Source organism: Erpetoichthys calabaricus, chromosome 1 (assembly GCF_900747795.2).
Source record: "Erpetoichthys calabaricus chromosome 1, fErpCal1.3, whole genome shotgun sequence".
NCBI lineage: Eukaryota > Metazoa > Chordata > Cladistia > Polypteriformes > Polypteridae > Erpetoichthys > Erpetoichthys calabaricus.
Window position 1 is genome coordinate 259,203,044 of NC_041394.2, and position 26,957 is coordinate 259,230,000.

The 26,957-nt window shown below is 36.3% G+C and overlaps 1 protein-coding gene across 1 annotated transcript in view; it reads left to right on the forward strand.

The window, feature by feature from the left end:
- The window catches only part of col7a1l (collagen type VII alpha 1-like), a 548,766-nt gene that overhangs the window by 266,023 nt on the left and 255,786 nt on the right, over positions 1 to 26,957 (forward strand). The window contains exons 43-45 of the mRNA XM_051929632.1: positions 12,160 to 12,195; positions 12,283 to 12,318; positions 14,349 to 14,381. Coding sequence (XP_051785592.1) covers positions 12,160 to 12,195; positions 12,283 to 12,318; positions 14,349 to 14,381 — 105 coding nt within the window. The remainder of the gene's footprint in view (positions 1 to 12,159; positions 12,196 to 12,282; positions 12,319 to 14,348; positions 14,382 to 26,957) is intronic.

Sequence of the window (26,957 nt, forward strand, 5' to 3'; positions counted from 1 at the left end):
GTACTTCGCCGCAACGAAGCGCGAGAATTTGGCTATATATATCTGCTTCTCACAATTAAAAGAGGGCACGTGGCGGATTTTAGACGACTTCATGACCAAACATAAGTGTTACCTGCCAGGTAGGGTTACCACTTTTAATACAAAAAAATAAGGGACGCATACTGCAGCGGGTGCCACATCCCAGTGCCAACAGTTTGCAGACTCTACTTAAAAGACCCGCCCTCCTCACTGGACAGTTAAAAAGACCAATCAAACTAACGATGACATCAAGTATTACCCAATCAAAAGTAGGAAAGGAGGCATCTTCATAAAATGCGTGTGGGATGATTTGCATGAGACGCTGCTTTAAAAAAAATGATAAAAAAAATACGGGACAAGTCCCGTCCCATATTGATTCAAAACGGGACGCACAATTTCATTCTCAAATACGGGACGATTCCGTATTTTAAAGGACTGGTGGCAACCCTACAGGTAACCACCCATACAATCAGATTGTGATTCAGACTAGGAATGCAATGAATGTAATTACCCCGATCTACATACAAGGCGAAAGTCTTGCAACATTCAAAGATGATGGGTTGGGATAAGTACACCATAGAACATAAAAGAGCTTATGAAGCCTTGAACCGAAAAAAGCAAGATCTCAGAGATCGTAAAAAAAAAAATAGGAGGTAATGTCGTTTTACTCGCTGTAGATTTTAGTCAAACATTACCAGTTATTTCACGAGGGAGACCAGCAGATGAACTCAACGCGTGTTTAAAATCCATGCTTCTCCCACGCTCCGTTATATGTCGCGTGTTCTCGGGTAGGTGCACCAAAAAATGTATACATTTAAGCATGTAATGGGCAAACAAAAAATGAGGTATACCCGAAGGCACTGCAGTAGTACTTAATGTAACTTTACTTCTTAAATGTTAATGTTTTACTGTTTAATAATTTATACGCTTCTTATATGTTGTTCAAATTCTTTTATCAAAATTCCAGTGACAGTGCAATGCACGATAACGTGGAGTGAATACACCATACGCATCCGCCCACGGCCGCCCTGGTGTGCGCAGATAGGAGTTGATTCTACAATAAAATAAAATAAAGATAAAAACCCAGGATTGTTTCCTGCCTTGTGCCCTGTGTTGGCTGGGATTGGCTCCAGCAGACCCCCGTGACCCTGTGTTCGGATTCAGCGGGTTGGAAAATGGATGGATGGATGGATAAAAAGAGTAATACAATCATCACCCATAAAGCGGATAGTAGACGTGACGTTCTATATGTGTACCAGATTTCAAGTCAATAGGTGAAACGGTTTGCGAGCTACAGGTGATTTAAAATCCTGGACAGACAAACGAATAGCCACGGTAGCAAATTACAGAAGAAGATTTTACTGTTTAATAATTTATATTTATATGAAATGTGCTTCTTATATATTACTTCATATTCTCATATGATAATGATGTTAATGTTGTTTATATTGATTTCTATGTTATTGAAACTGCATGTATGTGTGTATATGTATGTATATATATATATATTTATATATATATATATATATATGTGTGTATACATATATATGTGTATATATATATATATATATATAATATATGTGTATGTGTGTGTATATATATATATATATATATATATATATATACATATATATATATATATATATATATATATATATATATATATATATATGACAGCAACACTCATAACAATGACAACACAATTACATTGACAATCATGTTACGTTATTTTTAAAATGTTTCCTTTACTTTTTCATAATCTCTTTAACACACTACTTCTCCGCTGCGAAGCGCGGGTATTTTGCTATATATATATATGTATCTGTATGTGTATATATATATGTGTGTGTATATATATATATATATATATATATATATATATATATATATATATATATATACATATATATATATATATCTGTATGTGTATATATATATGTGTGTGTATATATATATATATATATATATATCTGTATGTGTATATATATATGTGTGTATATATTATGAGGGGCCGTTCAGGAAAAAAAGATTGGTTAGTAAATATATACATTGGTTCAGATGTATATATCGGTTCGGATACATTGGTTCAGATATATACATCGGTTTGAATACATCCGGTCAGATATATACATCGGTTTAAATACATTGGTTGAGATATATATAAATTGGTTTGCATAGATCCATTCTGATATATATACATTGGTTGAGATACATCCGTTCAGATATATACATCGGTTTGAATACATCCGTTCAAATATATACATTGGTTGAGATATATATATTGGTTGATATACATTGGCTTCGATATATATATTGGTTTAAATAGATTGGTTTAAATATATACATCGGTTCAGATACATCCGTTCATATATATATATATATTGGTTCAGATAGATCCGTTCAAATATATACATTGGTTGGGATTTACAGGCAGGCACAACGTGGCCACCCATGTTTAGCATCTCCCTTTCACTTCATCATTGCTTCAACACTGTTGTAATTATTGTGCATATTTTATGCAAGTAGCATATGCCTGTCTGTCGCGTTTTGTTTCGTAAGCCCTCTTGGTTGGGGGTCCTCGATTTCAAACAACTTTTTTTCCTTTCATTATTTAAAACACTTGCACAGATACCCGCCTCTTCACCCCGCTCCGTCCCGCCCCGGCTCATTGTACCCGCCTCACTCGCTCCCTCTTGTCCCTCCCATGACAGATTATTCTCAAAAGCCGAGTTACCGGAAAGCATTGATCGCAACCACAGTATGTCCCATTTTTTCACCTCATGAGACGCTGGTTTATCAGTGACCGAAAGCCGCACGGTGATATCTGTTATTCCGCATTAGCAGCATTTCATTAAAGGGCGATATGCTTCAGCAAGGAACTTAGTCCCATTTGCTGAAAGGATGTTATGGAGGAAAACAATGGAGTTGCTTTGTTTCTTTAAAATGTTGATCACGGATCAAAATGACCAGAATATTCCTGCTTCACAAATAACTGACGTTTAACTGTTTTTATAGTAAAACTGACAAAACGACACACGTGCACACACACGCACGTACACGCACGCGCACACACTTAAACTCACAAATCGTGGGTCCCACATACTACTGATTAAGTGTATGTGTCAGGGGCGATCATCAAGAGACGCTGGTTTATCATTAACCGAAAGCCGCCCGGTGATTTCTGTTATTCCGTATTGGCAGCATTTCATTAAACGGCGATCTGTTTCAGCAGGGACATTAGTCCTGTTTGCTGAAAGGATGTTATGGAGGAAAACACTGCAATAGCGCTGTTTCTTCTGAATGTTTATCAGTGATCAAGGATCAGAATGATCAGAATATTCCTGCTTCACAAATAACTGATGTCTGTTTTTATTGTAAAACTGGCAAAACCACACACACGCACGTACACACACACAACGCACACACACTCAAAGTCACAAATCGTAGGTCGCACACACAACTAATTAAGTGTATCTGTCACGGGCGATCATTTTTTTCACCTAATAAAACTTTAGTTCGTCAAAGTTAGAAAGCAGCAAGGTGATTTCTATTATTCCTTATTGGCAGCATTTCATTTAAAGATGATTCACGTCAACCAGGCCAAAGAGTCTCTTATTTTGACAGGACGATGTTCTTTTAGGCTTAAGCATTTTTGATTGACTTACAAAAGAAAATAGTTATTACTTACCCTCTTTGCTTTGAATTGGCTTTTTAAAAAACCTTTTTGATATAATTTATTTATGACAGTTTAAAATAAAAAAATAGTGCTCAAAATTATAATGCGGCGTATCTAACATGAAAAGGTGGTGGTATAGGAGTAAAATGCTAACTCACAGCTAAATGATCACTGGTTTGTGTCCGGGGGGCTTCCTTTCTGTTATTTTATTTATTTATTTATTTTTACAAATTGCTTTGAGTAGTAAGAAAGGCGCTATAAAACGTAAGGAATTATTATTATTATTATTATACGTGTGAATGCGTGATCAAATTCAGCCGCTGCGTAGTGGAGTATAAATAGGGACACTATTCGCTCAACAATACCACAAGTTCATTGAAATAATTACACAGTAAGGTGCGCACGCAATACAAACATAATGTGTATATTATTGAAGTAAAGGTTCATATAAATTGATTATATACAAATTTTTAACAAGTTGAGAGATGTAAACTGGTTAAAATGCACGAAATTATACATGTATTGCTTTATAGTCCACATATAGTGTATGTATATTATTAAAATAATGATATAAAAATCATATAAAATGGTATAGAATCTGCGTCGTAGACTTATTTGTGTTTTTAATTAGTTTGCTTTAAAAAATCTTACGGCACACATGTGAACCGTTGAAAATCGCTCATCTTAATCAAGTTGTTTTAACGCATGCTCTGTGCAAAATGCTGTCATATCTTGTTATTAAACATGCACGCGCAGCGATGTCCTGATGTCTGCATTCTAAGGCTGCAGGTATATTAAACGCTATTCACGTTTTACTGGGATGCTCTGTGATTGAGGGCGGACAGTAAACTTTGTTAAAATCCATCCATCAATCCATTTTCCAACCCGTTGAATCCGAACTGATATCAAAAAATACCAGTCGTCAGTTGTATTTTCAGTCGTTTTGGCGTGTTTATTGTTCTGTTACCAAAAAATTCTTCAACGGGGCTCATCAACAAAGAAACATGCATAGTAAGATTTAGTAAAATATCAGTAATAATAATACATTACTCGACACCCAGTAACACTTTACAAAGACATTTAAAAGACAGCTTGTTAAAATAAATGTAGCAATCCATTATGCTATAAGTGATAGCTTGCTCTTAAACATTTGCACAGGTAGTTTTTCCTGGGGATAAAAAAGGAAAAAAAATCCAAGGGAAAGGCTTTGTTGTTGAACTCAAATTTCACTCCCGCCATGTGAGTCATTAAAACTATTGGAATGAAATATAGTTCTATGTAAATAAATAAATAAATTTCCTATCACAACCACCCTTTAACCCCTGTACATTGGAGTGGAATCTTGTTTTCACAGCAGGTGCAATTATCCTATAAAACACATAGGAGTTCTGTGCACCGTTTTTCATGGGAGATTAAAACTCATCAAATGTATTTTAAAAACTTGTAGCAGTCTGTGGCATTCCTCATCTGCCATGGTCCATTACAAAATGAACGCCAGGCAGTTAAAATTGTGCACAGTTTCTTTAATAAGCCTATCAGACAGTCTTTTATAGCACTTTCATATCGAGTGTGTCTCTTAATCCCTTCTAGCAGAAGAGACACTCATTTCCACAGCTTGGTCTATGGTGTAGAAATGTGTGCCCCCTGTCTTCTGCTTGCAAAATTAATACTGGAATTACAAAATTGTCCACAATTTATTTCAAAAGATTGAAGGAAGTCTTCTATATCACTTTTTTGTCTACTATGCTCATCCACTAATTAAAAAAAAAAAAATCAAGCGCTTACACTGTCTTTTTTAAGTATGTCTATGAAAATCACTGTGAGTAGCCAGAGAAATGCTATATAAATGTAAGATATTATTATTATTATTATTTAGGTTTTTTAAAATTCAAATAAACCTGATAGGACTTCTTCCAAGATATGTGCCACTCTAGGGTACCAACAAAGTCAAACTAATTAGGAAATTTTGTGATCAGTTTGTTTAAAGTATATTGAGCAAAAAATAACTTTTCATCATCTTCTCATTTCTAATTTGGCATTTCATGATACAGTATATACTGCAAATATACATTTAAATTGTAACCACTGACAATTATTTACTCATGTGCTTGCGTTTTCCATAAAACAGCTTCAATATGTGCACAAAGTATAGGTAATAAAACACACAAATTCTGACATTAGCATGACTGTTGAAAGAAAAACGTATTAGAAACTATTCTATGGAGTTTTCATAAATTAATCATTATATACCTTTTGATGTTTCTTGATATATTTTGTAATCAGATTTTTAAAATATTTTTTTATTTTTACTGCCACTTCGCAGATCAACAATCCCCAACTTGGTCACTGTCAGAATAAGTCTTTAAACTTTTTTCCTGTGCCAATTAATACATTTTCCAGGTTTCACTACCCATCTGAAAGAGTTGGCATCAGGTTGGGTTGCACTTTTAAACTGTAGTAGTATGAGCGAGTGTCAGTGTGGCAAGCACTAGACTGGCATTTCTTTCCGTCTAATTTTTTATTTTTTGGCCCAAGCCTGTAAATCTCTTTTGTAAATGGGTGGCTTGGATAGAGAACAGATACTAACAATTTTCAAGGCTATTTTTAAAAATACTGAAAGATATTTGTGTATGTGTGTTGTGGTGCCCCATGTTGTAAGTGTTAGATCCATTGAAGAAGTCAACTTACACAAAGAAAATGTACATTTTGCAGGTTTGTTTGAAGTGTTTTACATTGTAACCATATTATTAATTGGTGCGTGAATATAATTTTTTCAAGGGGATGACCTTTACTATTGTCAAAAAGACTAGCAGGGCAACAGGAGGAATATGAAAGTTATTTGTTGAGTTTAGGAGACAAAGGATACTTGTAAGGAAGTTCATGCCAGTGCTATCGGTGTACATTCTGGAATTTATAAAACTGCTGATATTATTTCACAAAGATGTTACTGGCCTGGTTTTATGCTGACATTAAAATGGCTATGTTTTCTGATAATTATAATCATTATTTTAATTAAAAGACTATAACTGTCAGAACAGATTCAATAAAATGTTTCAATATCTCAGTTGCTGTTTGTCGGACTCTTTAATTGACGTGTCATACAAATGTGTATCAGTAGATATTTGGTACCTCATTTGACAAATAATATGAATGTTTCAAAATCTCATAGATAGATAGATAGATAGATAGATAGATAGATAGATAGATAGATAGATAGATAGATAGATAGATAGATAGAATTCTATCTATCTATCTATCTATCTATCTATCTATCTATCTATCTATCTATCTATCTATCTATCTATCTATTTGTCCTCTAAGGGAAAATGTGCTTTTTTTAACAGAGGCTGAATGAATAAATAAATTAATATATAATGAAAAAAATAGCCAATCCAATAACAATTTGAGCTGTCTAACGTTCATTCTGCAAGCAACAGTTGGGGCTCACAACTCTGAGGCAAAAGCTCAGCTGTAGAAGTGAGTGTCCCTTTGAGTGGAGAGGACAATGGGACATAGTAGACTTGAAAGTGATGTAGAAGACTTTCATCAATCTTTTACCATGGATTTCAGATAATATTACTTATCCAGGGTTCATTTTGAAAGCAGCAGATAGGGTGCACACAAGCGGATCTGCTCCAGCCATGGAAATGAGTGTTCCCTGTAGGGGATAGGATACAGACACATACTGTAGTGGAGAAGATTATATATAAAACTATACCTACGACCTTTTAAAATCAATTTTGCATAATTTTACCTCTCTAGTGTTCATTTTTTAATCAGCAGTCAGAGGACACACATTTTACAGCTCTGCAGCAGCCATGGAAATGAGCGTCCCGACCATGTGGATGAGACAAGCGTTTTCATTCCAATAGTTTTAATGACTCACATGGCGGAGGTGAAATTTGAGTTCAACAACAAAGCCTTTCCCATGGATTTTTTTTTCCTTTTTTATCCCCAGGAAAAACCACCTGTGCAAATGTTTAAGAGCAAGCTATCACTTATAGCATGACAATGGATTGCTACATTTATTTTAACGAGCAGTCTTTTAAATGTCTGTAAAGTGTTACTGGGTGTCGAGCAATGTATTATTATGACTGATATTTTACTAAATCTTACTATGCATGTTTCTTTGTTGATGAGCCCCGTTGAAGAATTTTTTGGTAACAGAACAGTAAACACGGCAAAACGACTGAAAATACAACTGACGACTGGTATTTTTCGATATCATTTTAACAAAGTTTACTGTCTGCCCTCAATCACAGAGCACCTTGGTAAAACGTCAATAGCATTTAATATACTTGCAGCCTTAGAACGCGGACATCAGGACATCGCTGCGCGTGCATGTTTAATAACAATATATGACAGCATTTTGCACAGAGCATGCGTTAAAACAAAAGACAAGCGGCGCGCAAAGGCACGCGAACAAGAGGAGTTCCGCAGCAATCACATCTCAGTGCACCTAAGAGAAGGGACACTGAATTCTACGAGGCACAGATATTTTAGAGCACTGGTTCAAATATATATTGATTGATTAAGATCAGCGATTTTCAACGGTTCACAGGTGTGGCGTAAGATTTTTTTTAAGCAAACTAATTAAAGACTTCTTTGAAGAAATATGACAAAAAATAAGTCTACGACGCAGATTCTATACCATTTTGTATGATTTTTTATATCATTATATTAAATGAAATGCTGCCAATAAGGAATAATAGAAATCACCGCGCTGCTTTCTATCTTTGACGAACTAACGTTTTATGGGGTGAAAAAAATGATCGCCCGTGACAGATACACTTAATCAGTAGTGTGTGCGACCTACGATTTGTGACTTTGAGTGTGCATGTGTTGTGTGTGTGTACGTGCGTGTGTGGTTTTGTCAGTTTTACAATAAAAACAGACATCAGTTATTTGTGAAGCAGGAATATTCTGATCATTCTGATCCCTAATCACTGATAAACATTCAGAAGAAACAGCGCTATTGCAGTGTTTTCCTCCATAACATCCTTTCAGCAAACAGGACTAATGTCCCAGTTGAAACAGATCGCCCTTTAATGAAATGCTGCCAATACGGAATAACAGAAATCACCGGGCGGCTTTCGGTTAATGATAAACCAGTGTCACTTGATGATTGCCCCTGACACATACACTTAATCAGTAGTATGTGGGACCCACGATTTGTGAGTTTTAAGTGTGTGCGCGTGCGTGTACGTGCGTGTGTACGTGTGCACGTGTGTCGTTTTGTCAGTTTTACTATAAACACAGTTAAACGTCAGTTATTTGTGAAGCAGGAATACTCTGGTCATTTTGATCCCTGATCAACATTTTAAAGAAACAAAGCAACTCCAGTGTTTTCCTCCATAACATCCTTTCAGCAAATGGGACTAAGTTCCTTGCTGAAGCATATCGCCCTTTAATGAAATGCTGCCAATGCGGAATAACAGATATCACCGTGCGGCTTTCGGTCACTGATAAACCAGCCTCTCATGAGGTGAAAAAATGGGACATACTGCGGTTGCGATCAATGCTTTCCGGTAACTCGGCTTTTGAGAATAATCTGTCATGGGAGGGACAAGAGGGAGCGAGTGAGGCGGGTACAATGAGCCGGGGCGGGACGGAGCGGGGTGAAAAGGCGGGTATCTGTGCAAGTGTTTTAAATAATGAAAGGAAAAAAAGTGCTTTGAAATCGAGGACCCCCAACCAAGAGGGCTTACGAAACAAAACACGACAAACAGGCATATGCTACTTGCATAAAATATGCACAATAATTACAACAGTGTTGAAGCAATGATGAAGTGAAAGGGAGATGCTAAACATGGGTGGCCACGTTATGCCTGCCCGTAAATCCCAACCAATGTATATATTTGAACGGATCTATCTGAACCAATATATATATCTGAACGGATGTATCTGAACTGATGTATATATTTAAACCAATCTATTTAAACCAATATATATATTTAAACCAATCTATTTAAACCAATATATATATCTCAACCAATGTATATATTTGAACGGATGTATTCAAACCGATGTATATATCTGAACGGATGTATCTCAACCAATGTATATATATCAGAATGGATCTATGCAAACCAATTTATATATATCTCAACCAATGTATTTAAACCGATGTATATATCTGACCGGATGTATTCAAACCGATGTATATATCTGAACCAATGTATCCCAACCAATGTATATATGTAAACCGATATATATATCTGAACGGATGTATTAAAACCAATGTATATATTCAAACCAATGTATCCGAACCGATATATACATCTGAACCAATGTATATATTTACTAACCAATCTTTTTTTCCTGAACGGCCCCATATAATATATATATATATATATATATATATATATATATATATATATATATATATATATATATATATCTGTATGTGTATATATATATGTGTGTATATATATATATATATGTTGATATGTGTATATATATATATATGTATATATATATGTGGATGTGTATATGTATATATATATATGTAAATATGTATATATATGTATATGTATATATATGTTTATATGTGTGTGTGTGTATGCTATATATATAAAAGACAGCAACACTCATAACAATGACAACACAATTACATTGACAATCATGTTACGTTATTTTTAAAATGTTTCCTTTTCTTTTTCATAACCTCTTTAACACACTACTTCTCCACTGCGAAGCGCGGGTATTTTGCTATTTATCTATATATATAAAGGAGAGTTGGGATCCGAGAGACTGTGTTTGTGTGTTTGTGGAGGGATGGAGAGTTAAGGCGGGTGTTGGAGTCACGTGATCATCTCCCCTCCCATTCACCTCATTTCATTCACTTCATTTCGCTCCAAGCTGAGCTCCGCAGCTGGCGCGGTCTTGCTGTTCTTGATTTGCTTTTCACATGGCCAAGTATACGTTGCATGCTCAAGAGTAAGCTCGGCGCACAACTTGGTCATATTACAACCGGAGGGGCGAACTGACAACATGGTATACAAAGAGATCCTTAACAAATAATTATTGGTATAATTTCCCTCAGTTTATTATTTAAAATTTTAAAGCAGTACTTCGCCGCTGCGAAGCGCGGGTATTTTGCTAGTATATATATATATATATATATATATATATATATATATATATATATACATATTGTAAATGATGACAAGAGAAACGTAAAAAGGTTTAGGGTTTTCCGGCCCCGTATACTGTACACTCTGCACAATAAGGTACAATTAGGTCCAGGGAAAAGAAATACATTCAACATAAGACAAAGAAAAATGGCAAAATGGGGACATTTATAGAGGGGGGACCGGAGGTGCCAGAGGAATGCTGGGAATTGTTGGTGAACTGGATGCTGGGAGCCATGATGTCATCAGAGGGAAGGACTAGGAGTAAATGGGTAGGCGTGGTCAGAGACTTGTGGATTCAGGGTGGCGATGCTTCCTTCTTTCTGGGAAAACAAAGAGAGAGGTTAGTGCTCCACCATTCCCATTTGGCATGAGGTTGCACGTTACGTCTTGGGTCCTTCCGCGGCTCCCTAAGCGCGCGTGCGTGACAATATATATATTAGTCCACGCCTCCCACCAGTTACGCAAATTATACGAAAATATTACTTTTCCTAACCACATAAACTAAAGGAAAAAACAAGCATAGGCATCACAAGTAAATAAAGTTAAATATCAAACTTGCAGACTGTCTGAGTGTCATTTAGCGGGCTTTGATCTCTTTCCACAAGATTGGGTTACTTGCCCATTTGCCCACTTCACCATATAGTATCCATCTCCTGCCTTTCTTCACTCTGCCAGGTAAGCCCTTGCACCAACTTGTCTCCGAACTCTGAGCAGAACATCTGTTTGACTTGCAGTTTTAAACCCCATTAAGGTGTCACTCTATCCAAAGCCTAGAATGATCCAGAATCACATAATAATCGGTACTTTGTTTCTCCCTAACAGATGAATTATAAGTGACATACTGTCAGTTCTTCTGAAGCTCATTCTGAAGCTGGACATATCTAAAAGACTGTGGATTTTTCTTAGAAAAAAGAAAGGTTGCATCTTTGAACAGGAGCAATGGAACCTTCCTGGTGTTTGTAGTTGTTGACATAGCCATTGGTGTTTCTTAGCTCTGTAATTAAAAAAAAGAGAAAGTAGTTCAGAAAACTGATATATAATTGGTTGGCAGATGGAATGCTGATGGACTATACAGGGCTGTCAGACCTGCAATAAAATATCAAAGAATGAAGTTGTTGGCACATTATGTATCACAACATACCAGTTTTTTATAGTAGATAGAAAGTAATAGCATAATATAACTTAACATTTTGCTAAATTTCTAACACCCATTGTAAGTTTTCCAAAGGTCAAAACTTTATACATAAGAACAACTTGGTTTTGTATCATCTGGTAAACATTTTTACTTTTGCAGTTACATTTTTTTAAATTAAATTAAATTTCTTTTAGGGGCTCCCAGGTCCATTAGGATCAAAAGGAGATCAAGTAAGTGAAATTACAGTTAATTTTGTTATACTGTATAATATCTGAATAGTGGGTGTATGAACCTTTTCCATCATTTTATTTTTGTAGGGTGATCGTGGTGTTCCAGGAGACCCAGCAGTAGGGGTGAGTCAAACTTAACACAAACTTTCTCACTATTCATAAAGAAACACGCTTTCACATGCTAAACCTATAACCTAAGAAATTTAGAGAGAAGTCACTGTTTGAGCTCCACATAAGAGATGTTTCATTTTATTTAATGAGCATTATTTCAAGGTGCTCCTAATACACACTGTTATGTATTTTCTTTTAATCATTAACAGTTTTGAATTGAAACCTACTGTATCTGCATTACCATGCCATGATTTATATAGTACCTCGTATGATTTTTCTCATTGAAAGTAATGTATAATTTATAATAAAAGAAATTATCTTCATAAAAAATAAGAACAATTTTGATGAAAACACCCTATTCAGTCCACCATACTACTTTTCAAATAAACCATGACCCAGTTGAGTTCTAAAGGCACATAAAGCACTACTGTCCACCACACATCTATGGCTCACACATCTATGGCTTAATCAGCTTTCATCTGTGACCCTATATGATTTTAAACACTTTTGCAATGTGTTCTCTTAACCTTAAGCTTCCAGTTGTTATTTCTTTTGTTCCTCATAGATCATACCCTTTAATCTTGAAATCTTTTTCTATTACAAACATTAGAACAATATTTCACAATCCATCAATGCTTGCTGACTACTGTTGGACACTGCAACGTGATGCACAAGACATTGAATACAAAAGAAAATCAGGAGCAAATAAATATGTTATTAGCAGTAAACATATAAATGTCTATTTCTACGTGATGCAGTAAAACCAAAACTATATTTGTGCATACCCAGTAGGTACCTGTCACAATCAACAAATCAAAAAATCAGCAAATCAAAAACTTTTCAGGAAGCAAGACTTTTCAAAAAAAGTCTTATCAAATAATCAAATTATAATTATTGCAGTTTTTGTGGTTACAGATTGTTATTCCTCTTCATGAAAGCCATCATGTTCTTGATAGCTACTGTACTGTGTTGTTCAACCACCACATACGTCAGTAGTGAGCAACTTCAGTCTTGGAAGGCCACAGTGGCTGCAGGTTTTTGTTGCAACCCAATTGTTTAATAAGAATTAGTTTATTGCTGTTAAAACATTCAATGTTCAAATAACTGTTTTTGCTTTATTTTTAGTTGTCTAGCTTGTGAAGACTTCGCACCATTAATTGCTTATTTTAGTCTAAAAAAGCTCCATTCATTGTTTTAATTGGTCCTTGTTAGCAGTAAGATGCAAATGGCAAAGGAACAAGCAATTCTCTATCTAGCTTGCTTCCATGTACACCTGTGTGTATTCATCATGTGCTGTTCTAAATACTTAGAAGGACAACTGAAGAAGTAAAAGTGAAGGACTAAAAATTACTCATCCATTTTAGGCTTCAAATCATCTGGATGACATTGTCAAAAAGGAAAAAATATATATTTTTAAGAATGACCAGACATTGCAGAGTTAAAACACTAACAACCCATGAAGTTAAATAAGATCTATTATTGGCAAGGATTGTTTTCTAATAAAGCAAATGAGTTAGAACAAAATCCTGTAGCCATTGTGGCCCTCCAGTACAGACATTGTTCACCCCAGCATTACAACCTTGCATTTGAAATCAAAAAAGACTTAACTTCATTTATCAAACAAAAATTGAAGACTAGCTGTGTATTCCATGTCGATCATAGCATGACTTTACCCAGTGTTAGGATGATTTTGTTTTCCTTTGAAATTGCCCATTTTGCTCAAAGATTTCATTGGACTGCCCACACTTTTTCTGAATATATTTCTAAAATTTTCGAATGGTATCTAGTGATTTCACAGTTAAAACTGCCATGGGCATACACCAAAAATCTAGCATTTATACAGTTTTAAAAAGGGAAAAACCAAAGAAATTATTTGCAAAATCTACAGTAATTGACATCTGACTTGTTAAGTAAGTACCTGTATTTTTAATGCTGATGAACACAGTAAAAACTTTTTCTTTCAGAATGCATATGGAAATTTATTTAAAATATTTTTTTCAAATGTGATTTGGTACCATCTATCATTCTTTTTTTTTCATCAGATTCTGGGACCTCCAGGCAAAAAAGGAGCCAGGGTAAGTTTCTTGCTTATAGCAATATAAAGCAATAATATAAAAAAGAAATGAGTAGTCTAGCCTGCATAAAGTATTTCATAAATGTGTTGTGTATGTCTTCTTCTATCGGCTGCTCTCGTTAGGGGTTGCCACAGCGAATCATCTTTTTTCATATCTTCTTGTTCTCTACATCTTGTTTTGTGATACCCAGCACCTGCATATCATATATATTATAGCTGGTCTCACTATCGTCCTGTAGACCTTCCCTTTCACTTTTGCTGATACCCGTCTGTCACAAACTACTCCTGACACTCTTCTCCACCCATTCCACCCTGCCTGCACTCTCTTTTTCACCTCTCTTCCGCAATCCCCATTACTCTATACTGTTAATCCAAAATATTTAAACTCATCCACCTTTGCCAACTCTACTCCTTGCATCCTCACCATTCCACTGACCTCCCTCTCATTTACACACATATTTATTCAGTCTTGTTCCTACTGACTGTTCCTCTCCTTTCCAGAGCATATCTCCATCTCTCCAGGGTCTCCTCAACCTGCTTCTTGGGATAGCTACAGATCATAAAGTCTTCAGCAAACATCATAGTCCACGAGGACTGTCTAATCTCGTCTGTCAACCTGTCCATCACCATTACAAATAAGAAAGGGATCAGAGCCGATCCATGATGTAATCCCACCTCCATCTTGAATGCATCAGTCACTCCTACTGCAGACCTTACCATTGTCACATTTCCCTCGTACATATCCTATACAACTCTTACGTACATCTTTGCCACTCCTGACTTCCTCATATAATGCCACAGCTCCTCTTAAGGCACCCTGTCATATGCTTTTTCCAGGTCCAGAAAGACGCAATGTAACTCCTTCTGGCCTTCTTTATGCTTCTCCAAAAACATCCTCAGAGCAAACATCACATCTGTGGTACTCTTTCTTGGCATGAAACCATACTGCTGCTCACTAATCATCACCTCACTTCCTAGCTTCCACTACTCTTTCCCATAACTTCATGCTGTGGCTCATCAATTTTATTCCCCTGTAGTTACTACAGTTCTGCACATCCCCCTTATTCTTAAATATCAGCACCAGTAAACGTCTTCTTCACTCCTCAGGCATCCTCTCATTTTCCAAGATTCCATTAAACAATCTGCTTAAAAACTCCACTGCCATCTCTCCTAAACACCTCCATGCTTCCACAGGTATGTCGTCTGGACCAACAGCCTTTCCATTTTTCATCCTCTTCATAGCTGTCTTTACTTCCTCCTTGCTAATCCGTTGCACTTCCTGATTCACTATCTGCACATCATCCAACCTTCTCTCTCTCTCTCTCTCTCTCTCTCTCATTCTCTTCATTCATCAGCCTCTCAAAGTACTCTTTCCATCTGCTCAACACACTCTCCTCGCTTGTGAGTACATTTCCATCTTTATCCTTTATCACCCTAACCTGCTGCACATCTTTCCCAACTCGGTTCCTCTGTCTAGCCAATTGGTACAGGTCTCTTTTCTCCCTCCTTAGTGTTCAACCTCTCATACAACTCATCATACGCCTTTTCTTTAGCCTTCGCCACCTCTCTCTTCTCCTTGCGCCTTATCTACTTGTACTCTTGTCTACTTTCTGCATCTCTCTGACTATCCAACTTCTTCTTCGCCATTCTCTTCCTCTGTATACTCTCCTGTACTTCCGCTTTTCATCACCAGATTTCCTTTTCCTCCTTCCTCTGTGCAAATGTCACGTCAAGCATCCGTCTTGCTGTCACCCTTACTACTTCTGCTGTAGTTTCCCAATTGCCTGGTAACTCTTCACTGCCACCCAGTGCCTGTCTTCAATCTCCTTCACATGGACTCTTCTGCATAGGATGTAATCTACCTGTGTGCATTTTCTTCCACTCTTGTACGTCACCCTATGTTCCTCCCTCTTCTTAAAATACGTATTCACCACAGCCATGTCCATCCTATTGGTAAAATCCACTATTATCTCACCTTCTTCATTCCTCTCCTTGACACCATATGTACCCATCACCTCCATGTCTCCTCTGTTTCTTTCACCAACATGTCAATTGAAATCCTCTCCAATCACCACTTTCTGTCCCTTGGGTACACTGTACCACATTCTAGTTTAAAGTAGTCTGAATTAATGTTGTTAAAACAAACTGAAGCTTCTGGATTGGTATACAATAGTTTGATCCATGCACAAATGTTCGGGCCAAACCCAGATTTTTCCAATATAGTGAAAAGGTAGTTCCATTCAACCATTTCAAATGCTTTTTCTGCATCCAACGATAATAATATCTCCGGGTGTTTGACTTTGTGGGTGAATATAGTACATTAAATAGGCGTTGAAGATTGGAAGCTAAGTGTCTGTCTTTATTAAATCCAGTTTGGTCTTGTGATATTACCAAAGGGCGCACTTTCTCCATCCTTCTAGCTAGGACTTTGGAGGGTATCTTAACATCATTATTCAGAAGTGAAATTGGTCTGTATGATGCACATTGTAATAAGTCCTTTTTTTGTTTAGGTAGAATTTTATTGTCTCTAGATTCTGTACATGTTGCTGATAAAAGGGGAGCTTGCTGAGTTGAGAATTTCTTATAAAATTCAGCAGGTACTGCTGCTTTCCCACTCTGAAGTGAGTTTATAGCATCTAGTAATTCTGATAGTGCCAGAGGTTTATCCAATTCCTCTGCACTAAGAGTATCTATTTGTGGTATCTGTAATGTATCCAGAAATGCATCAGATTGTGTCTCGTCTTCTTTAAACTCAGCAGAATATAAGAATTTATAGTAGTCTCTAAATATGTGCATTATATTTTTATGGTCAATGATTTTGTCTCTGTTTGTGTTGGTGTTTGCTGGGATTGCATTGAGAACTTCTTGCTTGTGGATTTGTTGAGCTATGATCTTATTACCTTTCTCTCCATGTTCATAGTATTGATGTCTTGATTTACAAATGAGTTGTTCATTTTGTTTAGTTGTTAAGAGTTTGAGTTCTGAATGCAGAGCCTGCCTTTTCCTATGAAGTGCCTCACTTGGACACCTGGCATGTTCTTGGTTTATTCTAGTAATTTCGCTAATTAGCTCTGATACCTTCTTGATTTCCAATTTATTTATGTTGGAAAGATATGAAATAATCTGTCCTCTTAAGAAGGCCTTCAGGGTTTATTCCTGCAGAAACCTCTGAGGATGTAATTGTCTCTAAGAAAAAAATGATTTGTTTGAATATAAATTCTGTACAGTACACTAATAAAAGTGGGTTAAGATGCCATCTGCAAGATGAATATGTGTGGCATAATGATTTTAGCTCCAAGATCAAAGGTGCATGGTCAGAAATAACAATAGCATCATACTTACAAGATTTAATACCATACCATACCATTTTTATTTGTTAAGCGCTTAAAAACACAGCATTACAACTGCCCGAAGCGCTGTACAGTTAAAACAAGCAAGACTAAAAGCAAAATATTAAAAACAAACATTAAGAGAGAATTAAAACAGAGACATTAAAAAACAGGTCAGGGGACCCAATAAAACAGAGAAATAGCAAAAAGCAAGTGGGAAAGAAATAATCAATTCTTGAGTAGCAGTGCTGCACTGGTGAGTATTAGGAATATGCTCTTGAGTTTGGGCTTAGAAATCTCCATGGGTCTGATAAGTTGTGGTCAGTTACAAACTGTGTAATTGCTTTGCAGTGTTAGTTGTCATCGCCCCTGTGGCAGGAGACCTATTTAGGTCTGGATTTAAAACATAATTATAGTCCCCAGCCATTATAATTTTATGAGTGTTCACATTATGAATGGATGCAAATACATTTTGGATGAAGTCCTTATCATCAACATTGGGTGCATAAATATTTATCAAAATCACTTTACAGTTAAATAAAATACCTACCTTTCAGGATCAGATACTACATCTGATACTACAAATGAGCCTGTTCTATGTATAAGAATTCCCACACCTCTAGTTTTCTTTGTAAAGCTGGAATGGAACATCTGACCAGTCCAGTGTTTGTGCAGCCGAAACTGATCCTTGCTTAATAAGTGGGTCTCCTGTAAAAATGCTTTTTTTAGCATTTAGACCTGTTAGGTGAGAGAATACTTTCTTTCTCTTTAATTTGTGATTCAGGCCTTTAACATTCCAGCTCACAAAGTTAACTGTCATGGAGACATTGCTTCTGAACTTTTGTTGTCATTTTGTAGTCTTAACTGAAAATAAGATAGCTTTGACCTTAATTTCTAATTGACATGAAGCCTATTGTTACGTTGGCACTTATAATTATAAGGATTAAAAGGATAGATTAGATATACTGTAGGTTGCTCTCTTTCTCTCCCCCCCAGTCCTCCCGCTCCCCCATTTTGCCTCCTCATGTGAGGCTGGACCACACTTCACAAAGTCCCAGTCCTCTGACATACCTAGAGACAGAGCCCCCCAGTAGCAGCGTATGAGGAATAAAATTGAGATGTCTATTGCCAATACAGTTCAAATACTATAAGCATTAAATATAATCTTCAACAATCTTGATATAGTAAGACAGTAAACCCAGGAAATGGTGTTAAAAAGTGGCCCTGGATATGTATAATAAGCTCTAATACAATAATATGAATAACAATAAACCAATGATGATGTTAAACTGTCTCCTTTAAAAGAAAGAAAAAAAATTTGAATTTCCTCCACACATACATACATATATACACATATAATTATAATTAAAGCATAAACAAAAAGTGTCCAAGAAGGGAAAAGGATTTGTAATTATGGTGCCAGTATCATTGTAAGTGGATCAAACAGTCGGTAAGATCTTCTTTGCCGTGCCATGACAGGATGTGACTCATGATTGTATTTCAAAAAAGTGTCGGGATTAGTTTTCTTAGCTCTTTTTCTGCTTCCTCTGTAGAGGTAAAGATGTAATGCTTGCCTTGAATGTCCACTTTCAGTTTGGCAGGGTACAAGAGGCTGTATCTGATCTCGGCTTTCTGTAAGTGCTGTTTAATATTGTAAGAAGCGGCATGTTTAGCAGCTGTTGAGGGTGAGATATCCGGGAAAATACGAATGTGGTTATTTTCAAATATAATCTCTTGTTTCTGTCTGAGAAGTAACATTACATTTAATTTAAATTGTAATTTTTCGAAACACACAATAAGAGTCCTAAGTTTAGAGGTATTTGATCCCTGTATGCGGTAAGCTGCTGCTGTCTCAGTGTCTGATTTAAAGTCCTCTCCAATTATTTTAGAGAATAGTTCAGCTATGAATTTTACTGGGTTGGGACTTCCACAATTCTCTATGAGATTCTAATATTATTCTTTCTGCATCCATCTTCCAGTGGAGCAAGTCTGTCTCCGAGATTTTTGCATTCAGAATTTGCAGCTGTTGCGTTTCCGTCAGCGGTAGATGCCAGATGTTCAGCTGTATCATTTCGAGTCGTGAATGTTTGCTTAATGTCTTCCAACTGAGCGCCAAGTGCTCTCAGTTTATTCTCAAACTTAGACCCCTTTTCCTGAATTTGTTCCTCAATTTTTTCTAGCATACCTTTAAAGGCTGCCTCAAAGCGATTATTTACAGGTTTCTCCAGGCCTTTAATATCCTGCCGCCGCTTCTTGTTTGTCTTCTCGTTTGTCTTGTGTATACCATTTATTTCTTTCTTTATATCTTTCTTGAGCTCCTTAATGTCTTGAGCAGTGGCCATTGCAGCGATCATTACCTTCAGTTTGAACAGATAGTTTTGTCCTTCATGCTCCGCGGGTGAAGTGGCATCCCTGTTAAAGCCGATGCTCTCGGCTCGCGAGGAGTAAATGAGATTACAGAAAACAAGGCCATTTTCAGTTTCAATGAATCTTCTGGAATCGACGAGCTATCATGACCTGAATTACTTGCATATTCGCTCCCACTTTCGCTTTTGGCTGGAGACAATACAGCGGCCCTGGGTCCCGGGAAATCTATGATTTTCACCTGTCTGTTAAAGGTCAGTCTCTGTAAGGCCGTACATTGAATTTGGACTTGGACTTGATGACTCTCTAGGCTTGAATGTAGCTTTAGATTTCTATTCCGTTTCTTTCTGATCCCCTTTCTTGCCACTCATGTTTATATATGCTTGCATATACTGTAATAGAACCTCCTCAGGTTAGGTACTGTAAATACAGGATACCTCGGAATGATAAACAATTAAGAGAAAAAATAACACTGCTGCTAACAGAGTTCCACTTCAGATGTCCATCTCCCATAACAGACAAGACCAAATTTGCCTGGCTATTTAACACAAGGCTTGAGTCCAAGTTTGTAAGTACACCTGGGGCTACTAGGAGTGGTTCTGGAAAGTCAATCCAGCAGGTTCCTAGCCTTTCTCTGACACTACCTCAAAAGTAGTTCCTTGTAGGGTGCTGAAATCTTGAGCTTGAATATACTATGATTTTTGTTTCTCTGACTTATAAAATAATTCTGAATATTTTTGTCTATTTTTTTATTAATTAGACTAAAATTATTAGTCTAAAAAATGATATTCACACTCCTTCTCAGTTGACCAGTGTTACAAGTGACACCCTGCTAAAGCAGATGGATGTGTCTGACCAACATATCTTAGAAGTAAAGACATGAACTGTGTTTAGCAGTTTTTGTTGTTTTCTACCTATTGTCAGTATGTATATTAACCTTTTATTGTGGGATGTACATTTTAACATTTGCAGTGTCACATTGATTAAGTTCTGCCTGCAATGATACTATGCATGTTCATATGCATGCACAAGTACATGATATAACAGACATTAGGCATTTGGTTAGACAAGCTTCCTTTTCAGATCTGTTTTTTACAGTGGAAGACTGTTCCCATTTCTGGACAAAAAATATTATCCAGAGTTACAAAGTAGCCTTGGTTTTAAAAAATCTTTTTTTCTGGATAGAAAAATTCATTGTTTTTTGAGAACTAAAACTTTGTATAATCTTTTTATTTTTCAGATTTTCTCAGATTTCACTAGATTATAATATGTGTTTAATTGGGTTGTATCAAAAAAGAGATTAACTGGAAATCTTAATAGATATTGTAACGAGCGACATGTGTGTAGCAGTGGTGGTGGAAGCCAATTGGTGCACGTGCATTTTGGAGGGCTGTTAGATGCCATTATATGGGATGGGCAGTGGTTTTTTGCAGACTTTGGGCACTCACACATAACCCTGACAATTATAACAAATGAATTACTTTCATCTTTACTGTTTATTATTTGCTGGATTCATTAATAATTAATAATATACTCAGTGTTGAAATCTGTTGTGTGAATATTTCACCCATGCCGATTTGGAGGAAGCATGTGACAATATTTCAGTGTTCTGAGGTTCAGCTTATATTAGTTGCAGTGTCTTCACTGTACCCTGTAATCTGTGGCGGATCTCCTTAAGGATAATCCTTTACCCTGAACAAACATGAGTCTGTTAAACTAAAGGATTTTAGGAAAAGACTTAAAACACACCCAGGAAAATCTAAAGCAAGTTACAGTGGGATAAATAAATAAGCAATAGTGTCCAAGCTAACATATGTATGGAGACTTTCTCAGTCCCACATACTGTTGCTTTCCATACCTTCGTCATACTTTTAAATCTTCTCTCTCTCCTGCTACCTCTCTCCTCTCTCCTTTCCCCAGGCCTATTCTGCCTGTTTGCTAGGTGAGCTCTTACCTCCACTGCATTCCAAGCTCTAACCTCTTTCACCTCTTGGGTAAAGAGGGCCCTTTTGGGCTATTAACCAGAAGAAAGTTTATACTTCTAGTGCCTGCGAATTTGGGTATTACTTTAGAAGCAGAGAGGTGCTGCCCCTAGCAAGCTGGAGGACTAATACTATTGTACTTGTTATTCCCAATCTTTCTACCAGATCTTTAACATCCAAACCTGGTTAGGAACCTATCAGCATGCTTTCTGGGATGTACAATAGATTGTATTTCCACTTGCTGTCCTGACTTTCCTTACAACCCAAACAGTTTGTGATAGCCTACAGCCTTTGGTATAAGATCAGTGAAATAATGACCCCAAACTATCCCTGTCTTTTCTTTTTATTACTGTTTCACTTGTCTGATTGCATTTTTAAATATATTATTATTTTTTTATTATATAATGTGTTTTTAGTTTCTTAAAATTGCCTTTCTGTAAATACAATAAGGCCAGTGCCTAAAAATTGAACACAGTACTTGTTGTCAGGTTAAATGCACAGATTGTATCATGTGTCCTGCTTAAAAAAAAAAAACTTGATAGGCATTCAGCATGTCAGCTAAATAAGCATTAATTATAAACAGTGCTTCATGAGTAAAAGCAAAAATCCCAGTGGGGTGCTAATGTCAAAATATTAAAATTGTAATTGGGCAATTAAAAATGATGTGGCAAGCATGTTTTGAAATCTTTTTTTTCTGAAAATGATTAGAGGTGCAATAATCCTAAATTTAAAAGATAAAGTTTTTGTTGTACATAAATTGATAAATTGTTATGGTTTACCAACATAATTGTCTCATCATTTGTGTTTTACGTAATAAATTTGTATGGAAATGAAATAAATAGGCTGGTCAGTTTATTAATATTTCTAAAAATCTTTTCCATGCATTTTTCTAAAGATTACTTGGTTTAAAAATACACCAAAGCACTTTTTGTTATTTCCTTACACTCCTGTTCACTGTTGTTTTCACATAACTATGTTGGTTCACTTTATTCTGTCCATGTGACAATATTATTATTAATAGTGTGTCTGCATAATTTTCTGAGACTTTTACTAAAAAATCTACTTTTGAAAAATGGATAATAAAGACAAATGTGACAAAAACAGGTGACTGTCTTCTAAAGAAAGTACACATAGATGTAAGTCAAAACAACAAGTCGTGAAGTGCCTTATTTGATTACGCTAACACATAATTAGGGTTGAGTAAATTCCTTAACCTGCAATTGCTTCTCCTTGGTATGACGTTAATCTGCATTCAGCCCTGCAAGTAGGTCCTCCAACTTGCAGGGAAATTTTCTGGGTTGGTGGCAGGATTGCCTTTCCAGCCACCATAAAAAACTTCACACTGTAAAATTGTGGTACCGAGGTGTCACCCGCTGCACTCTGGTCCCAAACCAGGTGGTTCGTTGTGTGGTAGGTGCGGCAACGTACTATCAGTGCATGCTCCCAACTTCTCTCTCTCTCTCTAACGTGTAATGAATAGTAATTTAACATTTGGAAAAACCTACAAGGATTAAAAAACAAATTCTGAGTGCATTGGAGTAGTCAGACAATTCAATTTTATAGATAATGAGGTAGATGCAATATCAAAATAATAGGCACTAAAGAAAAGATCTAAAATTAAATGAACACAAAAGTTGATGGTTACCCAAGATTGTGGATATTCCGATTCACTATAAGAGTTAGGTGTGTTTTTGCAAAGTACTTAAGACAAACATTTTAATTTCAAATTTTGACTTTCAGTTTCTTACTAAATTTGAATACTAAGTGTAAAACAATTAATGCATCAACAAAGACTCAGCATGAAACATTAGTGAAAAATTACTGAAGGTATGTGATGTTTTTACAAAAGTAGCATGTAAATATACAGTGGTGTGAAAAACTATTTGCCCCCTTCCCGATTTCTTATTCTTTTGCATGTTTTGTCACACAAAATGTTTCTGATCATCAAACACATTTAACCATTAGTCAAATATAACACAAGTAAACACAAAATGCAGTTTGTAAATGGTGGTTTTTATTATTTAGGGAGAAAAAAAAATCCAAACCTACATGGCCCTGTGTGAAAAAGTAATTGCCCCCTGAACCTAATAACTGGTTGGGCCACCCTTAGCAGCAATAACTGCAATCAAGCGTTTGCGATAACTTGCAATGAGTCTTTTACAGCGCTCTGGAGGAATTTTGGCCCACTCATCTTTGCAAAATTGTTGTAATTCAGCTTTATTTGAGGGTTTTCTAGCATGAACCGCCTTTTTAAGATCATGCCATAGCATCTCAATTGGATTCAGGTCAGGACTTTGACTAGGCCACTCCAAAGTCTTCATTTTGTTTTTCTTCAGCCATTCAGAGGTGGATTTGCTGGTGTGTTTTGGGTCATTGTCCTGTTGCAGCACCCAAGATCGCTTCAGCTTGAGTTGACGAACAGATGGCTGGACATTCTCCTTCAGGATTTTTGGTAGACAGTAGAATTCATGGTTCCATCTATCACAGCAAGCCTTCCAGGTCCTGAAGCAGCAAAACAACCCCAGACCATCACACTACCACCACCATATTTTACTGTTGGTATGATGTTCTTTTTCTGAAATGCTGTGTTCCTTTTACGCCAGATGTAATGGGACATTTGCCTTCCAAAAAGTTCAACTTTTGACTCATCAGTCCACAAGGTATTTTCCCAAAAGTCTTGGCAATCATTGAGATGTTTCTTAGCAAAATTGAGACGAGCCCTAATGTTCTTTTTGCTTAACAGTGGTTTGCGTCTTGGAAATCTGCCATGCAGGCCATTTTTGCCCAGTCTCGTTCTTATGGTGGAGTCGTGAACACTGACCTTAATTGAGGCAAGTGAGGCCTGCAGTTCTTTAGACGTTGTCCTGGGGTCTTTTGTGACCTCTCGGATGAGTCGTCTCTGCGCTCTTGGGGTAACTTTGGTCAGCCGGCCACTCCTGGGAAGGTTCACCACTGTTCCATGTTTTTGCCATTTGTGAATAATGGCTCTCACTGTGGTTCGCTGGAGTCTCAAAGCTTTAGAAATGGCTTTATAACCTTTACCAGACTGATAGATCTCAATTACTTCTGTTCTCATTTGTTCCTGAATTTCTTTGGATCTTGGCATGATGTCTAGCTTTTGAGGTGCTTTTGGTCTACTTCTCTGTGTCAGGCAGCTCCTATTTAAGTGATTTCTTGATTGAAACAGGTGTGGCAGTAATCAGGCCTGGGGGTGGCTACGGAAATTGAACTCAGGTGTGATACACCACAGTTAGGTTATTTTTTAACAAGGGGGCAATTACTTTTTCACACAGGGCCATGTAGGTTTGGATTTTTTTTCTCCCTAAATAATAAAAACCATCATTTAAAAACTGCATTTTGTGTTTACTTGTGTTATATTTCACTAATGGTTAAATGTGTTTGATGATCAGAAACATTTTGTGTGACAAACATGCAAAAGAATAAGAAATCAGGAAGGGGGCAAATAGTTTTTCACACCACTGTATATTAACTCAGAACGAAACAGTACGTTTTTTTAATGAAAAGGATAAGGAGAACAAGCCAAAACTAAAAGTAAAGCTACTCTGTCAACACTTTTATAATTAATAACAAAAATTTGTGATACATAATCACAAAATCAAAGTTCTAAAGCCAGGAATTATTTTACCTAAGAAACTGCATTAAAACACAGGAATATATCCACAAACACAGATTATACAGAAATGCCTGTACGGACTATTCTATGGTCATTCTGGTGATGTCACATGCGCAGCATTTTTCAGACAACTCTGCATAATAGTGTATTGTCGTGGAAACTCCCAATGCAAATGCTCTGAAATGGTGGCGCCCATAACAAAACAAAGATAATGCTAAAACATTTCAACTTTCTTAAAACATCTTGTAGAGAAAAATAAATGTTATTTTCATAATCCTCTAAGTCATGAATGACAAACCCAGATCCTGGATGAATGAATTGGCCACTGGTGTTCACTCCAGCCAGTTTATTAATTAGTAGCACAATTCCTATTGCTAATGGAATAGACCTCATTTTGTCTTCAATTTAATTTACTTGTATTTAAGATTATGAATTCTTCTTTCTTTCTTTCTTTCTTATTTAACCAGTATCCAAACAATAATGAAGTGCAAAGTGAGCTAACAGATGTCCAGCTAACTTGAATATACAGTGTTTGCAACAGTGTGTCTATATTATCTGTTTTAGTAAATTATTTAAAAAGAAAAAGGTGGAGGTCAGAGGAAATAGTGCTGTGGTCCACAAAACATTTGATGAAGGTATCAGAAAAAAAACCAGCAGTGTTGAAATATTGTGGTAGAATGAGAGCACAAACAAGCCACATGATTGAATAACTGTTTTAATGAAGATCAAGAAATGGCTTGTAATTATGAAACTATTGGGAGCAAAAATGGTGGCCCTGCAACAACTGAGTTTGAGTTCCTTGGTCATGTGCTTGTCAATTTTGCATGCTGGGCTTGTTAAGGAGAAAAAACAAGTTTGACACTCCTGTCCTAAAACATTTAATTTATTGAATACTGATCAAGGAAACCCACAAAAATAAGCAAAAAACTGACCATAAAATAAGCCAATCACTTGTGCGTCCATTTTTCCATGACACATTCACAAGAAATGAAAGTCTATCTAGTGAGCACAGCAAAGTTTCATTGCTTGGCACACTAACACACACTCTCTCCATTACTCACATTAGAGCAGTTCAGAGCTTCCAATCAACCTGGCACATAAATTTTAATGGTGAGAGAAAAATTCTGGGAATTAAGGAAACCCATTTGGAAGTGGGAAGTACATAAATTACACATTGAAGTAATCACAACAGAAATTTGTTAATTAGGTGTCAGTAGTTATTTTAAGATATCTACATTAATATAATTTGAAAATCTTGTTCTTAAAAA